Source organism: Antechinus flavipes, chromosome 6 (assembly GCF_016432865.1).
Source record: "Antechinus flavipes isolate AdamAnt ecotype Samford, QLD, Australia chromosome 6, AdamAnt_v2, whole genome shotgun sequence".
Taxonomy (NCBI): domain Eukaryota; kingdom Metazoa; phylum Chordata; class Mammalia; order Dasyuromorphia; family Dasyuridae; genus Antechinus; species Antechinus flavipes.
The window spans coordinates 169,692,405-169,720,288 of NC_067403.1; the positions used below are offsets into that span (position 1 = coordinate 169,692,405).

Genomic DNA, 27,884 nt, shown 5'->3' on the forward strand with positions numbered 1-27,884 from the left:
TAAGAAGAGATCTGCAGATTTTAAACTGAACTCAAGATGAATCAACAAAATAATAAAGTAATGGGAAAAAGTGATACCATCGCTGTCTGAATTAACAAAGGCATGGTACAGGTGTTTCCTTCTCTGATCAGAGAACAGTATTCACTTGGGGCATACAATTTTAAGGAGAATACTGATAAACTGGAGAACATCCAGAGAAGGGCAATCAGGAGTGAAGAGGTCTTGACATCATCCCCTATAAGGAATGGAGTTTAAGGAACTAGGGACAATTAGTCTGGAGAAGAGAAGCATTTGGGACAGTGTGATAGAGATTTTCAAGCATGTGGAGACCTAACATATTGAATCTTGCTCTAGTTGGCTCCAAGGGACAGAATGAGAAGGAATGATTCAAAATGGCAAAGAGGCAAGTTTAAGCCTGATACCAGGAGAAACATGCATAGAAGTGACATGGGCTGTGTTGGGAGGTAGTCATCCTCTTCCTGGAGGCTCAAAAAGGACAACTTGTCAAGGGATGCCGTCAATGGGAAACTGTTGTTCATGTGTGCATCAGAGTAGATGGCCTCTTTGGTCCTTTCTAATCCCATTGTTCTATCAATCTTCTTTGTTTTTTAAGCCAGCTGTTCAGTTCTTAGCACAAACACATCCAAGAACTGACAATTCCACTAAACCACCATGATAAAATTGGTATTTGCATAGTGTTTTAAGGTTGACAATGCTCTTTATGAACATAATCTCATTTGATCCTCACAACAACTCTGGAAGGTAGATGCTATTATTATTCCTGTTTTACAGATGAGTAAATGGAGGTAAACAGAGGATAAATGGCTTGCCTAGTGTCAGTCAGCTGATAAGTTTCTAAGGCTGGATTTGAACTCTGGTCTTCCTGACTTTAAGTCAAGTGCTTTATGAACATAATTTAAGTACATTTCTATTTACACTCAGTAGCTTCCAAATTGGTCCAGTCATCTGAATTATTCACATATTCCACTAGTGGGCTATTGCCACTTTCAACCAAGAGAAACATAAAACTGCATAAGCAAACACTGTGGTATATGTAGTCTGTGGTAGCCAGAGTTGAAATATTCCTAGAGTGAATGCAAATTTGCCTGTGGAAGGGCCAAGAGGCAAGAGAAAACTTCCTTCTAAGATGTTCGTGAAAGAGAAAGAAAGGTAGAGAATAAAAGGAAGATAAAGAAAAAACCGAAAGAGATGGAATAGAAATGAATGAGAAACGTTATAGAAGAAAAAGCAACTGGCCCCTGCATTACCATTATCAGGGTTGGAAAACATCCTACTTGCACTGGAGACGGTCTTCCCAATGTCAGCCAGCGATCGGAGATTGGATTTCTTAGTTTGATGCCGATGCTTCCGAAGCAAAGTGTAGGTCACTTTATCCTTCAGATCAGCTTTCAACAGGCCTGTCTCGATCTGATTATCAACAATCATCTCTGTTACAAGAATAAAAAATACAATTTGTCATAAAAATAAATTGCATTAATGCTATTGAATCTCAATTAGACTCTCACTCCATTACAGCAGTCCTTTTACTCCTTAATTGATTATCTATTCCAATCTCCACATCTATTACAAAATCTTCTCTTCTCTTTTCAAACCTCCTATGCACTCTCTGTCTGCTCTTCTCAGAGAAGGAACTTGTCTCACACTTCACTGAGAAAATAGACAAGTTCCTTCTTCTTGCCTTTTAGTATATCATAATACTTTGACATCCTTCTCATTCATCTCCTCCATTGCCTTTGATAACCAGATAGACCTTCATGCTGAGACCAATCAAGGGAATATGTGAAACCTGTCCCTTCTTTTCCATTAAAGTGATTAGCCTCCATATTCATTTCCTTTCTCTCGTATCTTCAATTATCTCTCTTTCTATTGATTCCATTCTTCCCTCATATACTCCACTATCCTTACTAGTTACCATCCTATACTTCCTTTTCTCAGCCACATTTGCAGAAAAAGCTGTCTATAATCATTGCCTCTAATTATCTTTTCACTGTCTTCTAAACTTTCTGTATTCTGGCTTTTGGCCTATTCTTTTCAATTGAAATTGAAATCTCCAAATTTACTAGTGATTTCTTCACTACCAGATCTAATGATCTTTTCTCAGTCTTCATCCTTCTTTGCTTTTTTACAGGATTTGTCCCTCTTAATCTTCTCCTCCTTGATTCTCTCCTATTTAGTTTGTGAAATTGTTCTCTCTTAGTTCTAATTCTACCTATCTGACCACTCCCTGTCCCTTTTGCTGGAATAATCAGTCAATTGATCAAAGAACATTCATTAACCTCTTTTATATGATATAGATAAATTTGGAAATACAAGAAGAAAAATGAAAGTCTGATTCAACGAGCATATATCCCTCAGAGGAGACAAGTCATTCATATATTAAATATATACGCATATATATAATACAACAAAGCAGACACAATGAAACTTTAGTTAGGAAGGCACTAGAAAAATGTATATCATTCTCCATAATTTCAGTTTAAACCCAGGCTCTGTTCTGGGTCCCCCTCTCACTCGGTGATCTCATCAGCTCTCATGAACTTAATAAATCTTTCTAAGCAAATGGTTCCCATATCTATATCCAGTCCTGGTCCCTCTCTTGAGCTCAAATCTTAAATCACGAACTGCCTATTAAATATTTCAAAATGAATGTCACAAGGACATCTCATCTTCACTATGTCCCAAACCACTAATAATTCGTTTACTTATCTTTAATCAATTCTCTTCCCCACTCTTTATAGAAGTCATTCCAAATCTTCTCTTTCCTGAAACCTTCCATGCTACTCTATCCCCTAACCTTCACAGCTAGACCTAACTTCATCTTTTTCTGTGAAAATAAAAGCTGTTTGCCATAAGCTCCCCAATTTTCCTTATTTTCCTCTTATAATCTTTTAAAATCATCTCCCAATCATTTATCCCAAGCATTGATGGATTTTCTCTTTGTCAAGGTCATCTCCTTGAATCTACGCTTTTCCATCTTCTCCAACAGAATGCACTAACTACCATCCCCATTCTTTCTCTAATATTCAATCTCTCCCTATCTACTCAGTCCTTCCTTGCTAACAACAAACATTCTTTCAGCTTTAAAAAGCCCTGCAAGCTATTGTCTTATATTTCTCATTCCTTTCTCCTCCAAACTCCTTGAAGAAGCTGTCTAAACTTATTTCATTCATTTCCTCTCCTCTCATTCTTTTCTAAACTCTCTTCCGTCTGGCTCCCAACCTCATCACTCAGTGAAAATCATTCTCTCCAGTTTCCAATGGTCTCATAATTGCTCTATTTTGTGGACTTTTCTCGATCCTCATTGTTGGTTGTTTTTCTTTTTTTTAACATTTAACTCTTGATAACCCTATCCTCCTGAACCATCTCTCCTCTCTGAGTTTTGGGGACACTGTTTTCCCCAACTCCTCAAATCAACTTGTCTCTATTGACACATTTTTCATATTTGTTACTTCATGTCTAAGTTGCTCCTTCAACTGGATGTAGGTTCCTTGAAGGCTTTCTTTCTAGATATTCCCAATGCCTAGTGTAGTGCTTGGCATTCTCAGAAAGAGACTTGTAAATTATTTACTAATTGATTCATTGATCAGTTGATTCCAAAGATCACACATAGCTGTGTAACTACAGAGCTGGGATTCAAATTCAAGTATTCATCAGTCAGGTTGCTAAAAGCAGGCACTTGATCAAGTGTATATTAATGTAGATGATTCTATGCTTTCTGGCCACCCAGATTCTTCTGAGTCTACAGATATATTTATTTCTAAACAACAGATTTGGGTCATGGATCATTTATTAAGGACTAGAAAGGATCTTGGAGGTCACCTCATCCCACCATTTCCCCTCAGTTTTACAGATGAGGAAGATAAAGTTAAATAATTTGCCAAAAGTCAATCAGGTAGAAATTGGCAAAACTTGAATTTGAAGCCAATTCAACACTTTCTCCACTATATTAGATTATCTATCTTTCTTTTCCTATTGTTGTCTGTCCCTTTATATATCTTTTCCCTTCCCTTCCTTTTTTCTCCTTTCCCTCTTCAATTCCTTTCCCTTCCTACTTCCCTTCCCTTCTTCTCCTTTCCCTTTCCTCTGCTCTCTCCTCCTTCCCCTTCTCCTTCCCTCTCCTTCTCCTATTTCCTTACCTTTTCTTTCTCTTCCACTTCCTCTTCCTTTTCCTCCCTTTCCTTTCCTTTTCTTTTCAAAACTGGATCTATGACCTCTAGACTAGAAGGTCAGTGGCTACTCATATGCCCAAGCTCATTGCTGATTAGCACAAAAGTTTTGACAAGTTTTGATTTCAACCTGTGTCACTTAACCCTTCTTAGACTACCTAATGCACTTGCCCCCCACCATTCTCAGGTTCTGACCTTAATTATGTCAGATACCCGATCATTATGGACACTCAATTAGCTTCATCCAATACTGTAGCTCAGAACTTCCCAATTTCATGCGATCTAATGGTCTCAGCCTCTCCCTCTAGCAGAAATGAAAGGTATAATATCACATCAGGTCTTTACTTCCTATATTATTCAAATTAATGTATTTGGGAAAACTTCATATGGCCTATGTGACCTTCACCTAAAAGTGTCACCACATGAGATATGCACTCTCCTCCTCACTCCCACCCCATACCACCCACCAACCTTGTATATGATTGATATAAAATCTAAGCAGAGTTAAGAATCTATTCCTTTCCTTTCAATGAGCTATTACCTTAAGAAAGGTAGGGAAGATTAAATTCAGATAAATATGGCATTTCTTATCAGTCATATTTAACATACCAAAACAGCTGATAGAGTCAGATTCTCAACTAAAAACTGTTATAAGCTTTATATTTCTTGGAAAAGGGTAACTATATTTTCAAACTAATCTCAAATGATTAGTTGACAAAAAAAGTAAAGCAAAAGAATGATCACCGAGTTAATTTCCATAACTTATTCTCAGGATGGCTGACTCTAATAATAGATCATGTTGTATAGTGTATAGAACTCCTTTACAACATCCGTCACCAGTGGAGAGGAGAAGGTAGTACTAGAGTTATTATCACCATTTTACAAATAAGAACATTGAGCTCATGGAAAGGAAGCTACTTATCTACTCTTACATGTTAGCTGCTTTTGGATTCAAAAAGAGTTCTGCATATAGAACATAAAACAGTAGAACTCTGGGGAATGATAATTAGGCATTTTTTTTTTAAAACAATCTGTGAGAAGTAACACCAGCTGGCAAACATGTTGTACATTTTGCTTGCCATATCCCTCAACTCCCCCCTTTTGTTTTTCTTTAAAACACCAAAAACTAGAGCATTTTATACTACTTTTAAAGAAAATATACAACCCACTCTCCATTCTTCTCTCCATCCCTGTCTTTTCTGCCTGCTGGGATGTCAGCGATTATCAAAGGCAACTCCAAGCAAAGAAGTGGTGGGTGGAATATGGAGGAGGGAGGAAATCAAGTTCTTTATTTATGTTTGCCTTTATTGCTTATTATTTGTCTAATCCATTTACATAAAATTTGAGGTACTATGTATTTGAGGTTCAATCATGCAGAATTCTCCACAACACACTGTGGGGTGGATCAATATTATGATGCTTCCTCCCCAATTACTTGAATAATTCAGGATAAATTCTCTGTCAACAGATGAATTGCCTCCTACTGCACTGCAAAGATTATGGCAATTGGCAAACTCCCTTATCCACCCTTTGCCACCACTCAGAGACTCTAAGATTATACTCATCCTCAACTCCTTCAGAGTCAGGAGGACACTAATAAAGGTCTCCTGATTGACTCAATGTTTCTTCTATTACACTGTAGCTAACTTTTGTTCTGACACCACAAAAACCAGTATCATTGCAAACAATATGAAAAGATGATTTCTATGAATCTATTTCTAGTATAGATCACCCCCAATATTAGGAAACAAACCCCTCACTAGGTCCTATCATCCCCAATAATTATCCTGATATTGATAACCTCTGCTACTCAATTAAAATCATTAAAAAAAGGAATCAGTGCCTGTTTCTCATCTCACTCTCTTCAAAACTCTCTTCCATTCCAAAGATCATCAACATTGCTTTCAATGTCAACATTCAACTAAAATGACTTTCCCAAATCTGATGGTCTTTTCTTTGTCCACTTTCCCCTCTACTGCTGACTTGCCAGCTCTAGAACTGTAATTTAATTGACTCTATCATAGCTCCTAAAAAGGGAGCATCAATCTGTTTTCCCACTATCTCTGTAGCTTTCCAAACTAAAATATTCCTCTCTCCTTTGTGTTCTTGTCTTCTTCTTTTGGAGGATAAGGTTTTTGAGGGCAGGAGCTATCTTCATATTTGTATTTGCAGTCTCAGGGATTGGCAATATGTAAGCACATCATAAGTGCCTAATTAATATTTTTTCATTCATAACAATAATAATAAAGTCAACATGTATGTAGTATTTTGTGACATGTATGCATATAAGATATACAATATTAAATGTATATTATGTGTGTATATATACATATGTGTAAATACACACATGTATGTATATGTATATATGTATGCCTCTGTAATTTATATATATATATATATATATATATATAAATCTTGTTTGATACAACAACTCTATGAAGTAGGTGTTATTATTATCCCATTTTATAGATGAGAGAACTGAGATTGAGATAAAATGATTTTGTCACTTAAGAGACCAGAATCAGACAACTAGTACGTATTTAAGGCAGAATTTGAATTTGGAACTTCAAAGAAGATTCCAAATCTAAGCTCTATTCATCCCACCTATAGCCTATATTCATTGCTTCATTAACACTCACACACTTAAGTCCTTCCAAACTGATTCCTGGCTCCATTAAAATTCCTCTTTTCTATACCCAAAGAAAGAACACTGGGAAATGAATGTAAACTGTTTGCATTTTTTGTTTTTCTTCCCAGGATATTTTTACCTTCTGAATCCAATTCTCCTTGTTCAACAAGAGAACTGTTCGGTTCTGCACATATATATTGTATCTAGGATATATTGTGGCATATTTAACATGTATAGGACTGCTTGCCATCTGGGGGAGGGGGTGGAAGAAGGGAGGGGGAAATCGGAACTGAAGTGAGTGCAAGGCATAATGTTGTAAAAAAAAATTACCCTAGCATGGATTCTGTCAATAAAAAGTTATTAAATAAAATAAAATAAAATAAAATTCCTCTTTTAAGAGCCATTAATGACTTATTTGTTTCCAAATCTAATGGCCTTTTTCATATTCCTTATTTCCATAAATCTTTTTGCAATTTTGATCACACTTGTTTCTCAATATTCCCTTAATTTTCTTTGCCCCTACTCTCTATTGGTTCTCTTCTATCTATCTCCCTTCTTGGCCATCTCTTTTACTGGTGGTTCTAATCCTGACCCTCAAATACTCCTCTTTTTTCCTTTATTCTCTCTGTTGGTGATCTTATCCAATCTCATCATATCAATTAGTATCTTATGCATAGCCAATTAGACTGGTGTCTCCACCACAATTTCTGGCCAGAATTCTATTAAATTTCTATATATTTCTATCTGGACGTATGATTGCCCTTTGACACCTCACATATCCAAAATTGAGCTTATAATATTTCCCAAAAAAATTGCTTCTCCTATCAAAATTTCCCATTTTGATTTCTATTATTCTCCTAATTGTGTAGGCTCCAAACCAATGAAATTCAGTCTTAATACTCTTAGTGGTTTTTTACTTCCAAAACAACAACAAAAAAAAAAAGGTGGGGTTTTCCACAATTATTTCTTTTACTATCAGTTTCATTCCTGAAAACCAGTTCTATCTCCTCAAATAGTCTCCTCTCCCCAATCTATATAGAATGTTCTTTGCTGACATCCTATTTGATTCAATCAGTCTTGGTCATCTGAATTATTAGTGCCAGACTCTTATGTTACATGACTGGTTGGCCCTAGGGCTAAAGGACAGATATATCAGTGGATGAGGATTTTTAAAAGGAGCTCCTGGCTTGACGTTTTAGGATGAGGACTATTTTTAAAATAAATATTTGGAGATTGGAGAAATAGTTTCCATGAGAAAATAAAAGGATGGCAAGTAAAGCTGAGAACACAAAGATCTTGTCAATTTCCACTTGGCTTTCAGCATAGCCTCATTCTACAGTTATTTGCTATAAGGATTTCAGTTTTTGACCCAACTAAGGAAAGCTATGCTGAAGAACCATTTATAAGGTGACTTCCCTTTGATGGTCCTACCACTGCATAGATTCTAAGGACAGCTTCACAACAGACCATCATCTATTTTAAAACATTCCCTTCACAGTAATAATGAGCCAATTCCACTCACAAAACAGATATTCAAATCAGAGATGGAAAGGACATTTAAAATCATTTCATCTAATCTCTCATCCCAGGCAGGAATGCCCTCCATAACATCCTTAAGTAATGATCATCCAGGTTTTTTGTTTTTGTTTTTGTTTTTGGAAAATGTCCAAAGTAAAGTATATCTTTTGGAAACAATGGATCACTGGATTCTACTTTCTGATTCATTTGTTTATTCTCTTGTTTTTTGTGGGCGAGTTCGTCATATTCACAGTTATGATTGTATTTCTAATTTCTTTATATTCTATTGTATTTTTTCCTTCTTTCCCCATCCTCTCTTTATAAAGAAAGTATTAGAAAATCTGCTCAGTCCTAGGAATCTATTAATTGAAGCATCCAGCTCTGATTCCTGTGCCCCTCCTCTCTTCACTAAACTCAAACACTAATTATGGCTTCTCTCTCTTTTGTTTTTAATCCCGACTTTACAACCTACCCCCCAAATCTGACATTGGTTTTGTATGTAATTATTCTCTTCTTGATTTTTCCCTGCCTTTTAAACTCCCCTCATCTTTTCAAAGCCCTGTTTTTCTGTGGAGTTTAAGGTATTTCTTCACCAAATTTGGAATATGTTCAATTTTCCTTTGCCTGATTCAGATGAGAGCAAAATTCATGTGATACTTATCTCTGTCACTTTGTCTTCATATTTCTATACCTTTTTCACATACCCCAATTATATAAAATAGTAATTTTTCTCTATTATATTCATTTTCTCTATCTCTTTTCTTCTCTTAACATGAATTTAAAAGAATAAAGGCACATCCAGCCTCATGTTTGTTGTACTTTACTCTTGATTCCTGTATTTATATGTCAATGTTTACATTGGTCTTTTTCACCATAAATGTCTGAAAGTCTTCTAATGTATTAATGGTCCATTTTTCCTTGTCAATTGGACTTACAGGATAAGTTATTCTTGTTTATATTTTTTTTTTGCCTTTTAGAATTTATTCCAAGGTTTTCACACTCTGGTACAGTTGGAGTACGGTTTTGTATGATCCTTACTGTGGCTATTTGACTCATTTCCTTAGTCCTTGACTAAAAGCTCTAGATTTTGCCTATGACTTTCTTAGTATTTGAAGTTTGAGGTTTCCTTCAGAAGATGACTAGTAGATTCTCTCTGTTTTCATTTTGTTCTCTAATTCTACTAGATCGAAAGTGGTTTTCTTTTATGATGTCTGGAAATATGACAACATACAAGGTTTGTGTTTGATCACAATTTTTAGGAAGTCCAGTGATTTTAAAACTATTTGTCTTTAATGTTTTTCCAGGTGAGTTATTCTGAAAATAGATTTGTTTTAAGAACAGTGTTCCATCATACAGCTTCTTTCCTCTCATCATCAATATGAGGAGGCCCTACCTAAAAGAAGACAAAGATGCTTCTGGGATCTTACTGGTACCAGCTTCTGTGACCCCATTTCCTTCTCTACTTTACCCACATCCCCTGGCAAAACCAATATGAAGGAAGCCTAGTATAAAGTTGCTCCTAGGACTTGAATGTTCCCAACTTCTCTATTCATAAGGGCAGAAGATGTTATCAGCCACATGGAGTCTAGGCCCTTCTAACTTGATAGATTTCTGAAGTCCATACAAATAATTTTACTATATCTTGATGACTAGATGTATTTCCATATGGAGATAAGAGAGGATGCCTCCATAGATACTAATTATCGCTTTAACCTTGTTTCATATCTTTGTTAGGTTATGACAAAGTAAAATTCCTTATAGTAAATGTTCAGTGACTTAAAGTGCCTCATTTCACTTTATCATCAAACCTTAACCAAGAGGATGCTGGCATTAAATAAAGTTGTGCCTCTGAGAAGATTCCTTATATTTTCTTCCATTTGTTTAGTCCTCTGCGTTCCTTCTAGTATTTTTTGTTGTCTCATGAAATCTGATTTTTTTTTTTTGTTTTCAGGAATCCCCTGGTTTGGTAATGATTTCCACTTTCTGTTCTAAGCTCATTTTGCTCCTTCCAATTTCTCCTCCAAAGCTTTAATTTCTATTATAATTTCATTTTTTAGCTCTAGCTTTTTTCTTCCAAACACTCTTGTGACTAAGCCATTCTTTTTTATTCTCTGTGTAATTGTTTACATTTGTATAAGCATGCTCTTCCTCTGGGTTTTTCTTGAGCTTTTCTTAACCCATAGCATTTCTTCATTGTTTCTTCTGTTTGTTTATATCTTTTGCTTCAGATTTTATTAGAATTGATACTAGAGACAGACTCAGCTTCCTCTTGCACTCTTGAATGGTTTGGGCAGTCCTGGGTTGGTCTGTCTCCTCTCTGGTCTGGATGACAAAACCATTACAATTGTAAATAGGGGCCTAACAAATATTTAGTGACATCCCTGGCTTTTTAGACTGTCACCTGTTGACCCAATGCAGCTTCTAATTTTCTTCCTCTCTCCATCACTTTTACCTTTATCCCCCACAAGGAGTTATCTCTGTCCCCTAAAGAAGTTCGGATAAGTTTCATTAATTACTGTAATTGCTGAGTAAAGACCTTCTGCGAAACTCCCAATGTGCAGGTCAGTACTGGGAATGCCCAAATGTTGTGCTCTCTGAGTGACCTCAACAACAGCAATGGGTCCAGAACAGAGGGAGAATCCACAGGTTTGGGGGGATGTACTAACTCTGTCTCTCTCTGTGGCTTCACAATTGTACTGTATAATCAAAAGGGCTGACTTTTGGCTTCTTGAAGGCCACCCAGTCCTAAGACCCTTTCTTCTGTTGTGGCTCTATTGTAAGCTTTCAGTCCATTGGATTTTGGCCTCTTGGGAAACCCAGTGGAGTTGCCCAATCCACTCTCCCTGTGCCATGACCTGAAGGACTGGCTCTGCCCTCTGCTGCTCCAAAAAGCCAGGACAAAAATCTCTCTGGTTTAAGGTCCCAGCCCAAAGTATTGGCTTCCTCCTTCATGTTTTGTCTCGGCTCAGAACACCGTCAAGTTTCTAGTAGTCCACTTATGCAATCCTGGATTGAAAGGAGGATTAAATTATTCTTTCTTTTTGGCTTTCTTGACCACTGATCCTTCTGAAGAATTTTTAGGACATTGCTGCAATGTTGGAGGGAAAAGTGGTACTCTCTAGGAATGTTTCACATTTCCATCTTCACTGGAAGTATAGAACATGACTATTACTTCTCTACTTCTAGATATGCTACCTCTCTTCATGTAGGCAAAAGATAACATTAGCTTTTTTGATCATTACATCATTCTATTGATTCATAGAGTTTATAGCCTACTAAAAAACTCTGATTTGGGAGTGGGGGGGGGGATTCAAGTGCTATCTAGCTATTGCTTCTCTTCTATTTCAAAAATTGATTTATTTTAACCCAAGGGAAAAACTATATAGCACAGTGAATAGAATACCCTGGAGTCAGGAGCACCTAAGTTCAAATCTTAGTTGTGTGATGGTGGGCAAGTCACTTAACCCTAATTGCCTTGCAATTATATATATATACACATGTTTATACATATATGTGTGCATATATTAATTCAAGTACATTATATTACTTTTCATCTAAACCTTTAAAGTCATATCTCATCAGGTTCAGCCCAATATACTAGTAGTGATGTGACACAATGGATAGAATGCTGGATCTGGAATCAAGAAGACCTGAGTTCAAATACAGCCTCAGATATTTTATTAATCATGTGACCTTGGAAGTTTCAGCTTCCTCATGTGTAAAATAGGGAAAATAATAGCTCTTATCCCAAAGGGTTGTCATTAGGATCAAATGAAATAATATTTGTAAAGTACTTCATACTTAATGAATGATTTTTCCTTTTTCAGTTTTATTTTCTTAGCTTCAATAATATAGTCTAGCCCAATAGTCTAGATTGAAAAGATCTTAAATTCTGACTGTATATTCTTTCATTTCCAGCTTTCATTAGTAAATCTGAAACATTTCTCACCTATGCCTAAATCCAAGCTGTTGATGGAACTGTTATTACAGGGCCCTTCACAGATCTCAGAGACATTCAACCACAAAGATCTTTGCAAGTTAACATCAAATCCTTAGTGGCTGTTCTTTGAATCCCCCCATTTTACCAATTCAAAATCCATCTAACTAAATTACTACCTCTCCTATTCCTCTACATCTCTCCACAAAAAGTAGCAGAAGAAATTGTTACAAAAACATTTCTGGGCCTTTAGCTTTCTCTCTCTATCCCTGTGATAAATAAGGCTATTCATGGGGATGTTTCTGTGTTAGACCAGGGTCAAAGATCATGTTTCTTCAGAGTCCATACCTAGTGAGTACCAGAATGGGAGCAGGGTATGATGAAAAATCTGGGCTTCAGATTCAGCCTAGAGCCACCTGTATAAATGTACCAGTTGAGCTTATTCCTAAGAAAAAGAATGTTCAATGGCAAACCCTTAAGGTAACAGCTCACTTCCTTCTTCAGTATTTCATGGTTTCTTAAGGTCATGGATTGTGACATTGAAATTCAGCTTGCAATTTTCATTCACAAATAGAACCTGGAGTTTTTTCATTAACTATAGAGTACTTCTGAAATTTGACCCCCTCCCTATTGTGTCTGAGTGGATAAAAGTCACTTGAAAAGTTCTCACTTCCTCTTTTTTCTCTCTCACTCTTTCTACCATTCCTTAAAACAATAACCCACACTGTTTCATAAATCAATTTTTAATTTACAGCCTCATCAGCTTTGTAAAAAAGGAAAGATTTTCTTGACCAAATAGCATGTGCTGCATTTTCACCTATGATAATAGAATTATCATTTTTATAACTGCAGATCCATCCTGACTGTTTTTGCCCTTAGAATGGTATGTCACGTGGAGAAAACAATGCTCACCAGTGTTCTCTCTGGCTTCAAGGTAAGAATTAAGAAAAATAGATGAAGGTACAAAGATTTAAGTTAATGTAAAGAAGCATAATCTGGCTGCCTTGGGTGGTAGTGAGTTACTCAGAACTAGAGATCACAGATATAATGGAAGAGAATTTGGTTCAGATACAGTTTGACCCCATCCAGAGACCAACTGCTAATAGGAGACCTGCCCGGGGTGTCCCTCTGTCCCTTCTCCTATTCTTGAAAGTTGATTTCAAATGCCCTTTTCTTTATGAAATCTTCCTTGTTGCTCCTGGTTATTAAGAACCCTTCTCCATCAGATCTCACACAGTACTATCAAGATGTTTCTGATGCATTTCTCATGAGACCAGGTGAAATGAATGACCATGACCATGTAGCACTACTGGCAGACACAGGTCTAGAACTCCAGTCTTCTAACTCACAATCTAACCAAGGCCCCTCAAAACACATTTCGCTAATTTTTTGCCAGAAGTCATTTACTTAAAGTATGGGGGAGAAAAAGAGGAGCTCACCAGAGCATGATACTTACCCACCAACTGAGGTAGAGAAGAAGCTTCCCGATCCAGCATTATTGATCCCTTCTCCATGCATGTCCTCAGTTCAAATAAACTGTGCAAGGACAATGTGGCCACATGAGGTTTGCTCCATCTCTCTCCACCCTGCTCCACTTTTTCTTCAAACTTGATCCATCTAGGAGAAAACAGATCAGTGAAAAGAAATTAAGGTTATGGGTACTCTAAGAAGGCTCCCTTCCAAACTCAAGCACCCACAAAATATCCATTGTGAGCGAATTTTAAATGTTTTCTTATTACCCAAGGAATTAAACAGGAAAGAAGATGAACAGAAAAATAAAACCAATATTCTTTAAACTACCTTTTTTCTGTTCTCTGTCAGAAACTGAGGCAAAAAAAAGTCAAAAAACTAGGAGAAAAAATTCTTTCTTTCTTTGAGGTATTATCCCATTGCGAAATTATTTAAGGTCTTATATATGACCTTTTATTATTATTATAAGATTCAAAGGTCAAATCAAGGAATTCTTATCTTCTACATACGGTACCCTACCTTCATACTAGCCTTCCACAACATGCTTGAAAAACTTTTATTAAAATGGTAATTCAACTTTGACTTTAGAGAAAAATTTTATGTAGGATGAAAACAGGTACAACACAATGGATCACAAAATTTATGTTTGTCTTCATAAGCATGTTAATGACACTTTCAGACGGATGCTTCTCCTAATGCTGTTCTCCAGTGCTCCATGATAAACAGGGCTATTCCCTTAAAATGGAGTAAAGTACAAACAGCTTGGCTCTACCAATCAAGCCAGAAGCATATCCAAGTCCAGGTGCACCAATAAAATGTGTTTCTTTCCCTTGTGGATCAACCCATTTAAACTCAGAGAGGTGTATCAGTAAAATTTAGAGCCCCAAGTCCTTTTTTTTTCTCCACCACAGCAACTCATATAGAGTATCAACTAAGGCACAGAAGCCATGGATGAGAACATGATGGTGTCCAGTGGGATACTGACCATGCAATTTTGGACACATAAAGGAACATATCAATGAATGGCAAATATTTATTAGGTGCCTACCATGTGTAAGGCACTGTGCTAGGAGAGAGGGATTCAAATAGAGTGAATGAAATAGTCACTGCCCACAAGTAGCTTATAAACTAATGGGAAAGACAATAAGTACGTATGGTAGTATATAAAGAAGAAATATAAAGATAATAAAGTCAAAACAGTTAAATAGGAGTTTATTTGAGAGGAAAGGCATTAGCATTTGGAGGGCTTCAAGAAAAACTTCACTAAAGATGATGAACTGTATCTTTGAAGGACTGGAGGAATTCAGATGAGAAGGTAATTCATTGTGTAGCAAATGTCCAATGCAAAAACACAAATATGGGTGAAAGGTATGTGAAGAACTGAGTGAAAGCCAATTTGTCCAGATTGTAGACCAGAGAGGGGAAATGATGCTCAACAAAGCGAGAGACAGATTGAGACCAATTTGTGAAGAATTTTAAAAGCTAAACAAGGTAGTTTATATTTTATTCTAGAAGTTAAAGGGGACAAGTGAAGATGATAAAATAGGGACATGGCATGGTCAGATCTAGGCTATAAGGAAAATTACTTTGGCAGCAGTCCCTAGAATGGACAGAAGTGGCTAGAGTCTTGAGACATGGAGAACAATTAGAATGCTATTGCAATAATCTAGGGGAAAGGAGGTGATATGTGAAGGAGGAGAGATAAGAGGTGAGATCTGAGAGATGATATGGACATAGATTTGGCAACTGGCTGATTATGTGGGACAAATAAAAGTGAAGAGTTAGGAATGAAACAGAGATGGGGCAGCTAGGTGGTGCATTAGATAGAGCACCAGCCCGGAAATCAAGAGGACCTGAGTTCAAATCTGATCTCAAACACTTAACACTTCCTAGCTGGGTGACCCTAGGCAAGTCACTTAACCCCAATTGCTTCAGCAGAAAGAAAGAAAGAAAGAAAGAAAGAAAGAAAGAAAGAAAGAAAGAAAGAAAGAAAGAAAGAAAGAAAGAAAGAAAGAAAGAAAGAAAGAAAAGAAAGAAAGAAAGGAAGGAAGGAAGGAAGGAAGGAAGGAAGGAAGGAAGAAATGAAGAAAGAAAGAAAGAAAGAAAGAAAGAAAGAAAGAAAGAAAGAAAGAAAGAAAGAAAGAAAGAAAGAAAAAGAAAAAGAATAGAACTGAGACTGGAAAAGGAGTGATTTCTTCAAAAGACTTAGAGAAATTTGGAAGAGGGATAGATTTCAGAGAGAGAGATGAGATCTTTGGGGACATTTGAGTTTATTCTAGGACATCCACTTTGAAATGTCAAATAGGCAATTTGTGGTGTGTGATTGCAACTCAGAGGAGAACTGAGGGGGCTAGATGTATGGATCTATCAGTCATCTGCATGATTCATTAAGTCTATGGGAGCTGATAAAGTCACTAAGAAAGGTTAGAGAGAGAGGTGAGGAACCTAGGACAGAGCCTTGGGGAGAACCCACAGTTAAGAGGACAAATTTTGGTGTGGTTTTTTTTGAATATTCATCTTGATTCTTCAGGACTTCATGTATCCACATTTTTATTGACATTGTTGTTTACTTCTTTACCCAATACAAATTGGAATGGAAAAACCCATACAAATAAAAATAAGAATTCTTGAAATGTTGGGGGATCCAAACAAATATTTTATATTAATAATAGTTAATATTTACATAGTACTTTATATATATATGTATGTATGTATATAAATAAATATATAAAATAAGAATATATAATATTAATCATTTATAAGGTACTCAAATGAGAATTAATATTTTATATATAGTTAATATTTATATGACATTTTATATGTGTATACAAATATATACATAATGAGAATATATATCAATCATTTATAATATGCTCAAATGGGAATTAATATTATACATACATGTAAATTCTTACTTGAGCCTCAAAATATCATTGTGTTATGAATGTTATAATTATTCCAATTTTAGATTAGGAAATTGAGACTCAGAGAGATTAAGTGACCTAAATCTAATAAGTATCTAATGGAGAATTTGAATTCAGATCTTCCTGACTCCAACTGAGTCACTTTATCCACTACTGTTCCCCTGATGAAATTTTTCCCTTTCAATTTCAATCAATCGACCAACAAGCATCTGCTAGGTGCCAGGCATTGTACTAAGCACTGGGAATTAAAAAAAAAAAAAAACAGTCCTGTCCTCAAGCAGCTTCCATTCTAATGGCAAAATCAATATATTAATAACTATAAGAAACATACGTACCAAAAGAAAGACATCCTCAGAGGAGAAAGCCCAAACATATGGGGAAATCAGCCCAAAAAAATCACCTGCAAAAGCTGGTGCCTGAAGGAAACCAGGGAGGCTATGAGGCAGGAGTACGGGAAGATGGACCAGGCAAAGGGGAACTGTAAGTAGACTAGTATAACTGGCCCCTAAAGTATGGCATTTCCAGAAGTCCAGCTGGGAACTTTTTTCTCCATGTCTACAAAAGACCATCTGGCCCAGTGAGCAATAGATCTGTGGTAAGGAAAACCGATTTTCCAATGGTCCATATATAAACACTACAAAGAAATCTCTTCAAAGCTTACAGAAGTTTCTTTTTTTGTGGAGTGTGTGGGAATGTATGGCAATACAGTAACAGAATGGAAAAGAGAACTGAGCACACGTGCCAGTGTCTTTATAGGAAATTCTGAGGCTGGACATGCTGTTAAGAAAGAGTAAAAACATTGCAATCTTCTCCTTCATGTTGGTCAAAAACAAACAAACAAACAAAAAACAACAACAACAAAAAAAACAAACTTTTGCTTCTCTAACTCCAGGTCTTCTGTAAAGTATAAGAAAAAATTAAGGGGGTAAAAATCCTGTTTTTCTACATTCTTCACCCAGCAGTTTAATGATTGAAAAATGTTTACCTAGAAAAAAACTAAACACTCACCTAACTTGCTGGCCATAAGGACAAAGGTCAGAGATCAGAGGCAGCTCCGCCTAAGACACTATTCCCATTCTCCAGTACCCACCCACCCCTGCCCAGCTAATAACTATTAGAATATTACTGCAAAGTGAGAATTCAACTCTAAAACTTCAGTGATAAATAGAATTAGGGATCTGAATTACTGAATTTCATAATAATGAAACTGAAATTCATAGTAATCTGAGACTTTTTCACAATGACCAAGGAGTATCTCCATTACCACCTATCCTGGAAAGCCAACAAAAATGGTCAACATCATATGTAGCATATACATCCCCTTCTATAAAAGGCAAGGGGGGAGTGGAGATGGAGTGCAAGACTCAGAAGTAAAATGACTTGGTTTCAAATTCTGTCTCAGGTACTCACTACCTGTAAGTCCCTATTCTTGTTCCTTATTTTCTCTGATCTCTAATTTCTTTAACTACAAGATAGGATAATAACAGTGATTTCACAGGGAGATTCTAAGGATCAACTGAGAAAATGTATAAAGGACTTTGCAAATCTTAAAGTGCTATATGAATGTAACAACATTATTCTTTCTGCTATATTACTGCCATCATTACTAGTAGTTCTAGACTACTGCTACTTCTACCATAACTACTACTACTACTACTGCCATTATTGTAATACTATTGCTATTTCATCTGCTTCTTTTACCACTACTATTATTATAACTACTAAAATTAGTACTATCACTGCATTTACTACTAATACTAACATTACTATAACTAATACTACTGAAATCATATAAATGAAGTATAAAATACTAGAATGAAATCAAGTCAATGCACAAGTAGTAAGTGCCTACCATGTTCCAGAAACTATGCTAAGAGCTAGAGATACAAAGAAAGGTAGAAAGACTGAAATCCTAAATCAAACAACTTCTGCTATTACTATTACTACTACTATTATTGCTGCTACCATTACACAATTATTACTACTAGTAATACTACTGTAGTTGTGGAAATGAAGTAGATACTGCTAGAAAGTGGCCAATGAAATCAAGTCAACAAGTGCTTATTAAGTATCTGTTGTGTCAGGAACTATACTAAGAGCTGAAGATATAAAGAATGCCAAAAAAATGAATCCCTGTAGTAACATTTGGGTATTGACTTTTCTCAAGACAATAAGTAAAAATCATAACTCTCATTTACATAATGTGGTGAAGAAGGCAAACATTTTAATCCCTATTTTATCCAACAAGGTTAACTTTGTCCAAAGTCACACAGTTAATAAAGGAAAAAGTCAGGATTCTAACCTAAGTCTCCTATTTCCCAACAGGTCATGAGTATCTTGTCTTTTGTCTTTTTTAAATAATCCTCAGTACTTAATCCATTGCCTAGCACACAGGAAGTGCTTAATAAATGCTTTTAGATTGACTGACTTCTTCACTTCACTGCTATTTCCACTATACAAGGCTACCTCAAAGAAACCTATAATAAATTATCAAACTCAGGAGTCCTTAACCATTTTCTATATCTTAGACCCTTTTGGCAGTGTCAACTGAAGTCTAGGGATACCTTCTCTGAAGAGTCTTTTTAAATGCATAAATTAAAATGCATAGGATTACAAAGAAAGTTAATAATATTAAACACATTAATCAATATATTAAAAATTTTAAATTTACAGACTCCAGAATAAGAACACTTTGACCTAGAGGATAAAAAAGCAGATTTTCCTCATGTCAGAGGTTCTTTTATACTTAACCACCTTTTCATCAGAGTAAAAATTCTACAAAATTCAGAAAGAATCCTCAATACCTCAAACCTGGCCCTCTTGTTCAAAAAAAATTGAAAGCAGCAGATGGAGGTTAGATGCAGCAAGTTGACCTGACACTAAGATTTTTTTTTCTGAAAGAATAATCATAAAAGCACAGGGATTGTGACATTCATCACTATTTTTCTTAACTAGAAATAAAAATATTGGTGTTTAAGGCAAAAAAAAAACTTGTCTTAATTTTTTATTTTTTTAGTTTATATTCTTTATTTCAGACTTGCTCTTGAAATCTAGGATGATTTTAAATCTATAAATATCAAATGGGTCATCCTTGTCCTGTTGCCACAATTTATTATTTCAAAGAACGCATTGAAGGTCTCTTAAAAAAAAAAAAAAAGTACAGTGATTCAGTGGAGTTTTGGAGAGAAATTTTCTTAATGTTATATTTTAGGGAAAGAACTGAATATGATTCAAAGCATTTGGTGTCCAGGGATTAATAATAGAGGGCAGTGGGCCTGTCTGGGGGAGAGAACTGAGTGGAGGGGCTAAGGCATCTCAGTTTCACTGACAGCTAACTATTTTGCTACCTGTCATCCATGTGTGGGAAAGCCTTGAGGGAAAGAAATAGAATTTGATTTGCAAATTCTATTTTGTTGCATCTATTTTCCCTCTTTGTGGTGTTATTTCAGTTTTTAAAAATAGTTGCTCCCATCTTTGCTAAATAAATATACCCTTTATGGATTATTCACTGCTTCCTCTTAGATAGACTGCATGGCTGTAGTGTACTGTGCTCAAAGCTAAGAAGATATGCTTTCAAGATTCCCCTTTGATTCATAATGGCTTTGTGAGCTTGGACAAGTGCCTTAATTTCATAATGCTTTAGCAATTCTCTAAATAAACTGGAGAAAAGGTAGCAACCTACCTTGTTTAAGTAGTTTCCTCAATCCTGAAATTCCTTATGTCAATGAAATCACAGGTTCAGTCCCTATTTATTTCTGTTTGTGTTTTATATGATAATAATAATAAGAATAGATATTATCAGTATAATACTATATTCTAGACACTGTACTAAGGTTTTTCAATTATTTCACTTGATCCTCACAACAACCCTGAGAGATAGATTCTATTATTATCCCTATTTTACAGAGGAGGAAACAGAGGCAAATGCAGGTTAAAATGATTTGCCCAGGGTCATCTAGCTAGTGAATATTTGAGACTAGATTTGAGCAGGTCAAGTGACTTGCATAGGGTCATGCAATGTTTGAGGCTGGATTTAAACTATGGTCTTTCTGATCACACACACACAGAGGGGCTGGTTTGAAAATTTCAAGTTGTCCTAATTCGTAAATTAAGTTTCTGGCAATCGGGCCAAGGATCTTCACTGGAAAAGGGTCACTTTTCCTGACCTGTGGAGTTTTCTGATCACTTCAAGCTCTCTCTTATTCAGGCTTCTCTAACATCCTCCTCTTGACTCCTCAACACCGGAGAACTATCTTTTTCTCTTGTAAGTAAGTGCTAATAATTCAGCAGTTGCTTAAGTGGCTGCTATTAGGACACATCTTTGTACAAAGGATTTGATACTTCAAGAGCCCAGAAAATACCCTAAAATGGTACCAGTTGAATGAATGGAACTAAAAGTTTTTGTTTCATGAATTTTCCCCTTGTGAAGTTTTCACTAAGAATATTTGGTTTGTATTCTGTAAGATAACCATTTTGTACTTTCAATGAAAAGTTTTCCCATGACTTGCAATGGTTTTTATTAAAAGTAGCATATGATACTTGCTCTGGACCTGAGATTTTACTAGTAAAGTGAACTCCCAATGAGAAAGTTCCCTCTACCAATTTGGGATCAGTAATTGTTCTGAAACCTAGAAGCTTTGAGAGTTGCCTGATATACTGAGGGGTAAAGTAAACTGCTTGGATCACACTTACCTCACACACTAGATGCAGGTCTTGAACCCAACAACAATAGCTTACAAAAAAAATAACTTTTAGAAAAATAGAAGGCTAATCTAGAAATCATAAACTATCGGCTGACTTATTTTCTGACCACTCTTAGTTTTCCCCATTATTCTATATTATACAACCCTCCAGCTCAATATTCTGCTGTAAGCAGAAAATAGCCTTTCAAAGCCTCAGTACCAGACAGGTCCTTGGAATATAAATTCTAATTCTATGTCACATATAATTAATGTAGCGCCTAACACACAAGGTTCAGTAAACCGTTAATAATAATGAAAATAATATCATTCCCATGACATTAAAAGGATAAGAGAGAGACTTTGACATGTTTGGTAGATTGTCTAGGGGTATTTGTGAATGGTAATCACAAAAACTGGGAGGTTCTAAAGCTAACTACATTGAGGGGTGGCAATCTAATAGCATAGGTGGCAATAATCTGAAAAAATATTCAGAGAAATGGAAAATTTTCATTGCATTTGAATTCAATCAATCAACAAGTTCTAATTAGAAGCTTTAATTGGACCAAGTGAAATGGTTCACATTGGTGCTTCTTTCTCCTGGAGGAGGCTGAAGCTAGTGAACCACTTGAGCTCATGAGTTTAGCCTTCTGAATCTAAGTTTTGAGGAGGGCTAAAGCCCATTGGGTAAATAAGCTATATCTGGCACCAATATGGGGAGCTCCTGTGTAGAGAGAGGGGCTTTTTAAGGAAGAGCAAACCAGCTCAGGTCCGAAAAACAGAACAAGTTAAAGCTCCTGCGACAAATCTATTCAATTGATCTCATTGGTCAGTCTTCAAGAACTAAGGATATGGGGCAGCCCTGAAGTCAGGAGGACCCGAGTTCAAATCTGCTCCCAGACACTTAATGCTTCCTAGCTGTGTCTGTGACCCTGGGCAAGTCACTTAACCCTGGTTGCCTCAGCAAAAAAAAAAAAAAAAAAAAACTAAGGATAAACAACAATTCATACCAGGATTGGACCCATGAGTACATTTCAAATGCTACATGGGATAGGAGACCTATTTATATCAATCAATGAATAAGCTAAATAAACAATTGGAAATAAGTCATGAGCATATTTTCTTCTGTTATTAAAAACTAGCTAAAATCTTTCATTGTAGAGCATATTAAAAAGCCATTATTCTGCTTGTATGGCAATTACCACATATTCTCAATAAAAAGTCCATGTTTCCTGAAATCTCAGTACTTATCAGATAACAAATTATTTGCTAAATGATATTGGGGTTTTTTCCCCTAATGTTATATAATTACAATATGGCCATATCTTCTAGAGGTAAATCCAAAAGGAAAATAAATATTTATCTCAAGGTCTCAGTATGACTTTGATAAAATATCTCCCATTTTAAAGCAGATCAAGGATCTGCCAACCAGATTTTCACTAATATGTTCAAAATAGGAGAATCATGGGGCATTTTGAGTTTTACAAATTAGCAAGCATATGATAAAATATAATTAAGAAAATTCAAGGCCTCTGATTTTATATTGTGATTCATTTTATAATGAATCATAATTCAAATTGTGATTTATAATGGAAATTTGCAATTTATAATGGAAAATAGGCTTGATTTTTGTACAGGAACAAAATCCAACCACATGATAAAAATTTTGTAGTGAATTGTGTGCCAACCAGTTAGTGCCTCCTTAAACCCAACATGGAAGCCAATACTGGTTTGCTAATGGGTCAAATGCTATTTTCAAGAATTTCTGAATTTTCAAGTTTAGCATGGCAAGAAATACTGCAAAACATTGCACTTACATGCAATATGTCATGTACATAATTAGTTATATTGATTTGCCTTCATCTCTTTCAGAGGAATTCATTTGAGCTAAAGTTATTTGCCAAAAATTACCACAGACCTCTTATTATCTGAAATAGAAAAAAAAAAAATAATGTATGTTTATGAGAAGGGTGTGTGTGTGTGTGTGTGTGTGTGTGTGTGTGTGTATGTGTGAAAAAGAGAGACAGAGACAGAGAGATAGAAGCAGAGATAGAGACAGAGAGAGAGGCAGATCTGGTTCCCCTCACGTGCAGCAAGTTAACCCATTCTGCCTAAATAAATGTTTTGACTGTAGTTTCATTTCTAAGCAAGATATGTGAAAGTTTACACTGATGATAATAGCAAACCCAAAAATTATCATCTAGCTTAAAAAAACCAAACCTTGACAAAAGAACAATAGCCAGTTTATAACACTAGCAATTTGGAACTAATCACAAAGTTGTTAACTATCATTGCTATTAACGGATGCTTTTTTTTTTCCCAGAGAAGATATTCAAAAGAAATGGATAGAAACTGCAAAAAATAGCCTGGATTTCAGGAAAAACTTCTTAATGCTTATAGTTCTCTATAAAGAGAATAGCTTCTCCAAGAAGATAGTGAGCTCCCCCATTACTGAAAGTGTCCAAACACAGGCAGAATGATGACTTTGCTTTTGAGAGTACTGTTGTTTCCGCACAAGTTGACTAGACAGATTCTAAGGTTCTATTATATAAGTTCAATGGAGAAGTACAAACAATGCTGCTAATTACAGATGCCATTTGTTCCAGGCTCTGTAGACCAACTCAATCCATGACTGGAGTTTGGCAAGAATCCAACTAGAGTCACAATTTACAACTTTATATTTGGATGGCAGCATTAAGACCCTGATGCTATAAGACTTACTCATTTAACAGGTTATTAGAATTCAGAAAGGAGATGAGTTCAAGACACAGATTGAGACATTCTTTTTCAGATAGTCACTAGGGAAACTTGTTTTGCTTAACTAAGTATATTTGCTAAAAAGAATTTTGTTCTTTATTTTTTCCAGGATGAAAGGGAAAGGTTAGAGGGAGAGAAAATAAATGTGTTTTAATTATCGCTATTAAAAAATGGAAAACAAATTAAACCTTTAAAGGGAAATGGAAAAATAATTAAATTAAAGAAATCAGCAACACTAGCTTAAAAAAAAAAAATAGTTCTTTATGGATGACTTTAACCCATAAGTAAAACAAGACCAAACTTTGTTTCTGTTTCCTTTATGTTTTCTAGACCACCTTGAAAAATTTTCTGAGCCACAGATATTTCTCCAGCAGTACTAAATTAGTTAATTATAATTAATGCCACTTCACTGAGTACCCAGAAAATTCTAATGACTTGATGCTGAAATAGTAAAATATTTTAAAAAGGGACATCTATGGATCAAGTGAATTCACAGAACTCTCATATTAAATACCTCTTGTCTATTCATCTATAAATGCTCTATTAGATTTAACTTCAAAAATGCTACCAGATGTCTCCTGTCTTACTGACTTTCCTTTTTTTTCTACAAAAAAAGTAGAAACACAGAGGCGGATAGAACTTCAGAAATTAACCTGACCCATAAATAATTTTCTGGTTCTTGACTTTATAACAAGGTTGAGCTTCCCAACAGTTAAACAAGAACATTCCTGAGCCTTAGAGACCTCTTTTCTTGTTTTCTCTTTCTTGTTGATCCTGCCTATTCTCCTTATTGTTGGACTCCAGAGATCACCAGCATGATCAAGCATATCCCACAAAAGAAGCAGTGTTGTGGTTTAATGTGGACTTTTCTTGGCAAGATCAAATCTAAATAAAAAATACTTCATCTTTTAAGGGCCCTTAACTTGGTCATAGTTACTCTGAACTATTGACTAGTTGAAAATATTGATTAGGTTGAAATCAACTGAATTAGCAGGTGATTGTCGAAGAGATTAACACTATAAAGAAAAAAATATTTGTTAGCAGTGACTCTGAGAAAGTCACTTAACCCTTTGGGCCTCAGTTTTTTTCAGCTATAAAAGGAAGCAGTATGACTCAATGACTTCTAAAGTCCATTCTAGCTCTCAACTAAAAGGAACTGGTTATTAAAATTGTATTGAAGGCATTTTTTATACAGAAAACAGCAAATAATCAGGGTTTAATTTTTTACTTTTCATTGTTTTTATAATTTTTTAAATTTATTTGATTATGTGGCACAGTGCTGGGCCTGAAGTTGGGGACAGCTAAGTTCAAATCAAACTTCAGATACTTAACTAGTTGTATGGCCCATGGCAAGTCATTTTACTTCAGTTTTCCATCTGTAAAAATAAGCTGGCAAAGGAAATGGCAAATCTTTGCATAAAAGAAAACCCAAATATGGCCACAAGAGTTAGATACAACTATAACTCAACAGCAACAATTTAAGAAAGTAATTGGAAAAATGCTAATAATAGAATAGAATTTAAACTTAAAAGTGCCCACACTTTCTTTGTGGAGAGCCACTAGTTAAACATATACCAATATACTCCAATGTCTCAGATGATATCAAATTGTTCAAAGAAGAATGGAGAATTGTTAGGCTTCACAAATGGGTCAGAGTTAAGACTTATGCTAACACTTCATCATCTTACCTAGAAAATGAAAGGTTAGAATGGATTCTCTCTAAACTACATTCCAACTTCAAGATTAGAAAGTTTTAAAAAAATCTGAGTTGGAGAGGACCCCAGCTATCATCAAGCCAAACTCATACCAAGTTCTCCCTAAATTCCACAAAGCTAGAAATTAAAAGAGAATTGGTTTAGGAATGAGAGGGGAAAATATTTTCATACCCAGAAAGTTAGATTTCCCAGAATCAGAATATCATATAAATAAAATGGCAAAGCTTGTTAAAAATAACAAGAATAGGATATTCTCAAGAGGAATTTATTATAGGAAAGAAAAATGAAAAGCCATGTCTGACTTTCTCTGGAATTTTCATAATCAAGTTCTAATATATATAATCTCCTCTAACTTGTTACATGACTTGCAAAGGCAAACTCTATTCTGAGTTCTGTCCCCGGTCCACTAGGTGACCTGTCCTGGCAACAATTTGTTTTCCACAGTTCTCCATCTAGAAAATGGATGAGAAATTACAAGAGCAAAAGTGGCTGTCTATTCATATTCTTAAGAAAATCACATTAAGAATATTTATTTTTAATGTAATCATTGTACTTCATTTTAAGCTTCCTCCCTTCTTCCCTCCTTCCCTCCCTCCATCCCTTCCTTCTTTTTTTTCCTTCCTTTTTTCCTTCCTTTCTTCTTTTCCTTCAACACAGACTACTGATTATCTATTCTATTGTTAAAAATAATGGTATTATGTATAGGACTGCTTGCCATCTGGGGGAGGGGGTGGAAGGAGGGAGGGGAAAAATCGGAACAGAAGTGAGTGCAAGGGATAATATTGTAAAAAAAATTACCTAGGCATAGGTTCTGTCAATAAAAAGTTATAATTATTAAAATAATAATAATAAAGTTATTGAAAACTTTGAAAAAATGGTATTAACATCCAAAAATGCAAATTCTTTAGGATAAGCAAGTAGGCAAGATACTAAGTTTTCACAAATTCTTTTATGAGAAGAAATTTTATATTGATCTGAATTCCTAGTAAAACATTTCTGCTATCTAAGCAATGAGAATTATATAGCAACTCCACATTTCCATGAGCAGAATTCACATAAAACATGGTTATCAATGACTTGAAGGCACAGGAAACAAAACTAAGTCTAGTCTGCTGCCAGAAGGAATATCTGAATTATTGGGCGATAGAATTGGAATCCGAAAAAATCTCAACTGGTTAAAATATTGAAAAATCCAATGAAATAAAAGTTAAGGGGGATAAATGTAAAGGTCCATTCTTGAGCTCAAAAAATAAATTTCACAAATACAAGATGAGTGAGGTTCGATGAGGCAACAGTTCATTTGAAAGAGATCTGGAGGTTTGAAGGACCTCAGAATAAGTTCCAAATACAATATGGAAACCACCAAAGCTAACACAGCTACATTAAGGAGAGTATAGCACACAGAATTAGAAAGATAATAATACTGCTGTGATATGTTCCATTTGAATCATATCTAAGCCAGGGTTTTCAGTTCTGGGTGCTCTTTTGAGGAGATTAAGGTAAGGCAACAAGCATTTATTGTATGCCTATCATATGCCAGGAAATACAAAGAAAAGCAAAAACAAGTTCCTGTTCTCAAGGAAGGGTACTCACAACCTGGAAAATCTTGAAACTGGATGACTGTGATTGATAGTAAGGACCTGAAGACTATGTCACAAAAGTAAGGACTGGTAATCTTTAGTCTGCAAAAATGAAGACTTAGTGTCTGTGTGTAGGCAAGAAGAGAGGGATGTTAAATGAGAGTTGTGTTTCACTATTTGAAGGGTTTTCCTCTCCAGAGAGAAAAGCAATGGGTGGAAGTTATAGGGAGGGTGATTTTGCCTGGATACAAGCAAAACTTCCTAACAGCAGCAGCAACAACAAATTTGTACAGCACGTTACTGTTTCCAAGCACTTTCCAAATACTATATTATCCTCAGAATAGTCCTGGAAGGTAGATACTATTATCTTCATTTTTATAGTTGAGGTAACGGAGGAGGACACAAGTAGCAAGTGTCTGAGGTTGGGGGTGAATTCAGATCTTCCTGACATGAGTTACAGTCGCCTGTGCACTATGAAGCCACCTAAT

At 35.6% G+C, this 27,884-nt stretch overlaps 1 protein-coding gene across 1 annotated transcript in view; it reads right to left on the reverse strand.

The window, feature by feature from the left end:
• The window catches only part of SLC4A4 (solute carrier family 4 member 4), a 350,270-nt gene that overhangs the window by 199,901 nt on the left and 122,485 nt on the right, over positions 1-27,884 (reverse strand). The window contains 2 exon segments of the mRNA XM_051964746.1: positions 1,269-1,448; positions 13,728-13,888. Coding sequence (XP_051820706.1) covers positions 1,269-1,448; positions 13,728-13,888 — 341 coding nt within the window.